Consider the following 5,759-nt stretch of genomic DNA (forward strand, 5'->3'; position numbering starts at 1 on the left):
AAAACCGGGGGACGGTACGCCTTTTGCCACCTTTGCACTAAGAGGGACACCCTCTCCCCCCCATCCTCCGGGTTTTCAGAGGGCTGAGACTCCTGGCCCGGTCTGTGTGCGAGCTCTGGGTTGGCAGGAGGGGTTTGGTTCCGAAGATGTGCCTGTCAGAGGAAAAACCAAGCAATCATACAGTTAGTCACAGCAGCGCTTAGCTGTAACCCGACCACGTGTTAAAAAGCTTTCCAGAAAAGCTGAAAGTACTTCTTATTTACAGGTTTCCTCTTACAAGACCTGATCTTTGCAAGAAATGGGAAGCTGCTGTTAAAAGGAAAAACTTCAAGCCAACCAAGTATAGCAGCATTTGTTCAGAACACTTTACTCCCGATTGCTTTAAAAGGGAATGCAACAACAAGCTTCTGAAAGAAAATGCTGTGCCCACAATATTTTGTTATACTGAACCCAGTGAAAAGGTAAATCCAAAGCACTCGTAGTTTAAGATACTGGAATGCGTGTATGTTGCTCATATTAGCCTAGCAGGGCTTGATGTAGCAGAGCAGTAGGGAAAAGATGCAGATTGTGAAGGATACTGGCAGAGCACGTGCACCTGGAGGCACATGGAGGGTTGTGATGGCTGAAATACATCCAACAGCTGTTCTGATTTGCTTTGATTAGAGTGGCGATGTAGGCTGTCTGAGGCTCTGGAGCACGTAGTGTTGTGTAGACCTACAGTTGCTCTGATCTGCTCTTGTGTGCATACACAGAAGCCTGAGCAGTGTAACTTCATTGAAAATCTTGTGCTGAATTAAACAGAATGGCAGCAAAGTCACAAAGTATTGCCCTGTAGTCAAGTTGTTCAGCTGTATTTGTGGCATATTTGGATTTTTAGAGAGCCTACAATAATACTTGCAGATTGCACTGTCCTCTCATATGCTGACTGGTGGCTACTGTTAATGTTGAAGAGATGATGGACCTTAGTTCTGAAACTTAGCTGTCCTTAACGTAAAGAGCTCTGTTCTCTGGCTTTGCAGAGCTAAAGTGAGATGCAAACAGAGGGGCGGAACGGTATCTGCATCTGCTATCTGTCTGTGCTGAAACCATCTCTGCCTTGCCTCAACAGTTACTGTATGTTCATAAGCCAGACTGGTCCCTAACTTCTGTCTCTGAACTTTTGATGGTAGTCTCCTGTGAGATGTTTTGCTCCCTTCACTGTGCTGCTAAGGCAGCTTACTGTGAGATGCAAGTCAGTTATGTGTTTTTCCTTCCTGATGTAATAACTGCAAGACAAGAATGGAAGAAATTGATTCTTAACTCCTATAAAGGATAAAATATTAGATCTCTTGCTACTGTGCTGTAGAGGAAGTGGTAAACGAATGGATGCGATAGGTCTGGGTGCTGAAAGACTGTAATGGGATGGAGTGCACAGAGGAAAACTGGGACTTTTGCTTGTTTGATTTTTCTGTTTATATATGATATTGGATTTGATGCAGAAGTAAAAAGGGAATGTATCTGAAAAATGAAAAGTGGCTAATAACAGAGAAGAGGATATAAGCAGAAGGTATAAGGAAAGACAGACAATTTCCAGGTAAATACGGCTGTCTTAAGCTTTTTGTTTGATTATGCTTCCCTGCTGCCTGTATGGCACACATTTTCTTTGTCACATGTAAAATAGTTGCAAAATTTTTTACAGTCTGAAAGCTGAATGGGTGTAGAGGATAATCTGCAAAAGTGCTATTGCTGCAGCAGGATTAGTGGTAGGCCACATTCACCATTTCATTATGCCTGGATCTACAAAAACATAAAAGAGTTCCTTTTAATTATGGAGAAGGATTTAGTGCTATTCCTATTTATCTCACGGCACTTTTAAATGAACTGCCACACATCTTCAAGAAATAATGTAGTAACAAAGAATAGTAGTGATTGTTTTGGAATTGAACCTGCACTGATTTTGAAATACAGCTTTTAATCTTTTGTATTATGTAATTTGAAATACTTCCTTCTTCTTTACTTATGTCTTGGGAGAACCATTTATTGGTTGTAAGAGGCAGTCAGAATTCACTTATGTGTCAGTGATACCAATGATCTGTTCTCCATGATACGTTGTGACAATAGTAATGTATTTATAGAGGTAGCATGTGCTGCATAAGCTGCAAATAGAAATCTCTGTGTGAATTCAGCTGTCCAGCAATGATCTGATTTTTGCTTGAACTTCTCTGCCAATTATATCTTTGCCTTGTTTTTTTAGTAGAAAAGTTTCAAAGTGATAGCCGATAGAGTCAAACTGTTTAGAATATTCATGTGTGAATTAGATAGGAACAGTTAGCAGTGATTTCTCGTAATTGAGATATAAGAGTGGTCGTTGGCTGGTTTTGTACTCCAAAGTGAGCAGTAATATTTGAGTGCATATGAAACTTCCCTTCTGCCTTCTCAGTTACTGTCTGCCAAGCGTTGTGTTTTGTACAAGAGGGATATCTAGACCCCACAATATCAAATATTAGCTTGTTTTCATGTTAGGTCAAGGAAGTTAATGAAATGACCTTCAGATCTGATGACCTTGATATTTAGATGATGAGGATTGTCAGCTGCTCTCATAGTCATTGTCCCTGTCCTTATGCTTTTATGTGTAGTAATAATATTGGCAACAGGTGAGTAGTTAGAAAATTCATTCAGTGCCTCTTTCACTGAGAATATTTTAATCTTTCTTTCTGACAGGCAATATGCAAGCTCTTGTTTAAAGAGTGCTTTTTTTTTATCATTGTGTGAACAGAAGCATTTCTGATTTGTACTGCATTCCTTTGGGGCAGAAAGAATCTGATTTTCTGCTCTGGCCTATACTCAAGTGGTGAGGGGTCTGTGTAGTCCTGAACCATACAAGTGAACCTGTTAAGAGTAGTACTCGTGTGGAGTTGAGCCATTCCATATTTTGCTGCTGCCAAAAGGGAGAATCGTGCTTCTCCCTTCTCCATCTCATCTGCCAGTCCTGTTTCTCACTCTTCCATACACCAGCACGCATATAGGTCAAAGCAATGCAATATAAGGTATGATTTTTTAATAAAGGATGGAAGATTTCTGCAGTGATGGTTAAAGCATTAATAGCTTTTTATCATCTTAGCAACTTACTATGTTTGAGCAAAGAGTAAATACCAGTGCTGGGAGGGCTGCTTTGCTGTTGAAGAGCTGTTTATTTTGGTTCATTATGTCTCTTGAAACCAAATGATTTTGCTGCAGCCTGAAACCAGTGACACAGTCCCTTCCAGTTATTGAGAAGCAGGCCTTACTGTGTCTACCTCTCTGCTCTGCCAGCTTATCAGCCCCCTCAGTAGGTGACCCTTATTCTACCTCAGCAGAAGATTATCTGCTTTTCCTGTGTTTTTGATTAAGTTAGCTGATAAGTTCAAAGTATGTAATGGTAAAATGCACCAGAAAGAAGGAGGAACAAAGGGGAATGGGATGGCAATGATGAGTTATTAGGTCAGCTGAACTTCGTTTTATGGAACTGTGGCCTGCGTTCTTGCTTCTTAGCTAATTGTGGATATGTGTTTGACCTAAGTCTTCAAGTGAGAGCAATTGGTATGTTCTTCAGTTTTTGATTTATTTGAGACATCAAGGACTTGAGTTTCAAAGAGCCCTGAAAATGAAGCTGCTTAAGAGTACCTCAAGTTGAGAAGCCAGACAAAACAGGCCCAGAACTGTTTGTCATTTTTGAAAGTCTAGGCTTTGAAATTTATTTTATTAATTTCAGTCCTGGTTGTTTACAATCTTAAGCATGAAAATGTACTTTTTTTTTTTCTTGTCATTTCTAGCCTGAAGAATTTGCAGAACAGCCAGAAGATCCACTACCGCCTCCGCCACCGCCACCACCACCACCACCACCAGCAGCAGCAACAGCAGCAGCTCCAGTACTACCACCATCTCCATCAGCTCCTTCTTTTCATTTGTCTCAAATAGATGCCAGATTTGTAGATCCAAGTATTGGATTATTGATGCCTCCTCTCCAGACCCCTAGCAATCTTGCTGTTTTTTGTGATCACAACTATACCGTAGAGGATACAGTTCATCAGCGAAAAAGAATTCAGCAGCTGGAAGAACAAGTTGAAAAGCTGCGGAAGAAGCTCAAGACGGCACAACAGCGATGCCGGCGTCAGGAAAGACAAATTGAAAAACTGAGAGAGATCGTTCAGTTTCAGAAAGAAAAAGACATTTTGGCAGGAAAAGGCTATGTGATTCTGCCCAATGACTATTTTGAAGTTGTAGAAGTACCTGCCTAGAAGTCACGAACATCATTTTTAGCTTTGCTAGGCAAAGAAATTTAGTTTAAAAACTAAATGCTCTCTAATTCTGTGTGTAGGACTTTCCAGAATTCTAAAACAATAAATAAGGAGTCATACAAATGAGACCACATTTTTTTCTTCATGTCATGTCAGTTTGATACACTTAATATCTTGAAAACGCAAGCATCTCAGAATTAGAATATGCATTTAGTTTACAAAATCTGAATTGTTTTACAAAAGGAAATGTTGCAAGGTTGAATACATTTAAAATCTGTTATTTTTTGTTTGTTTGTTTTACAATGGTTATCTTATGCTTACAGGGGATGTGGAGCTGAATTTGGCTGAGAGTGAAGTTGAGGTTGTTGTACACTTTGTGCAAAGCTTTGTCAAGGCATTTAATGGTGGCTTTGGTGATCCCCAGGAAGTAGTTTTCACTGATTTCAGAAGGAGCAGAATTAGGCCAGCTAAGAACACCTGCAAGTGTTGCAGAAAGATAAAGGTAAGATACACATTTCAGCCTGGGAAAACTTCCAACCTCAGTTTGCTATGCCTTCAAAGCACTGCAAAAAGTCTAATTCCTGGATCCCTTTGGTGACGTACGTAAATGAACCTCTTCTTCTGGAGTAACCTTTCATCACATGTGTCTTGTGAGGGAGATGAGGAGAATTCATTAGCATGGCTGATGAGAGCTGTAAAAGAGGCTTTTGTTTTGAGGGCACTTACAAATACTCCTGAAGTGCAGTGCTGCACTGAACACATATGTTATTGGACTGTTGGCAGGATCAAGAAGGCAGTGTACTGTTTAGGGTGACTGCTTTTCACAGGTACCTTGATACAGTCCCCAACATGTTGGAGTGTGACGTTCCCATAAACACCGTAACAGGTAGAATATTGTTCTCTTCTTTGAAATTGTTGATCTTAACTCACATCTCAACTGTGTGTAGCTTCAGGAGATGAAAAAGTTTTTTTACTTATCCAGGGTGTCAGACATTTGTGACTTTCATTGCAATATACAGTGATCTTCATTTTTTTTTTTTTTTTTTTACCGCTCCCCAAAAGGCATCCACCAAAGGGCAATTACAGAATTAGACTTTGGGAGTTGCTTGGTGCTAGACTGGTTTTTAACATCTCAAATGCTGCTGCCTCTCCTTCAGTCTTTTTAAGACTCTTTCTAAAAATGAATTTAACATGACAAAGTAGTGCAGCAGTTTGCACTTACTGTCTAATAATTTGTTTAATCAACAAACTCATTCGAAATCAGAGAAAATGGCATCGTGCTAAGCCTCTTGTAGTCTTCACAGCTGAAATTCCTGGATATATTAGATGTGAGGAAAATTTATTCACTCAGTCCATGTCAAACTTGTGTGTTGTGTGGATTTTAGCTCTGATACTAATCAAGCCCTGTTCATGATGACTTTAAAGCTTCCCTTAATATCCTGTTAGCATGACATTTTGAAATGTTTCGAACCAGTCTTGATACTTCTGATCTGACTCATGCCG

General features: G+C 39.9%; 1 protein-coding gene across 1 annotated transcript in view; it reads left to right on the forward strand.

The window, feature by feature from the left end:
- Positions 1-4,256, forward strand: part of THAP1 (THAP domain containing, apoptosis associated protein 1) — a 15,956-nt gene extending 11,700 nt beyond the window's left edge. Inside the window, exons 2-4 of the mRNA XM_009883311.1 lie at positions 266-461; positions 3,792-3,844; positions 3,923-4,256. Coding sequence (XP_009881613.1) covers positions 266-461; positions 3,792-3,844; positions 3,923-4,256 — 583 coding nt within the window. The remainder of the gene's footprint in view (positions 1-265; positions 462-3,791; positions 3,845-3,922) is intronic.
- Positions 4,257-5,759: the final 1,503 nt, after the last annotated feature.

The sequence above is a fragment of the Charadrius vociferus genome, unplaced genomic scaffold (genome assembly GCF_000708025.1).
Source record: "Charadrius vociferus isolate BGI_N301 unplaced genomic scaffold, ASM70802v2 scaffold343, whole genome shotgun sequence".
In the NCBI taxonomy this organism is placed as follows: Eukaryota; Metazoa; Chordata; class Aves; order Charadriiformes; family Charadriidae; genus Charadrius; species Charadrius vociferus.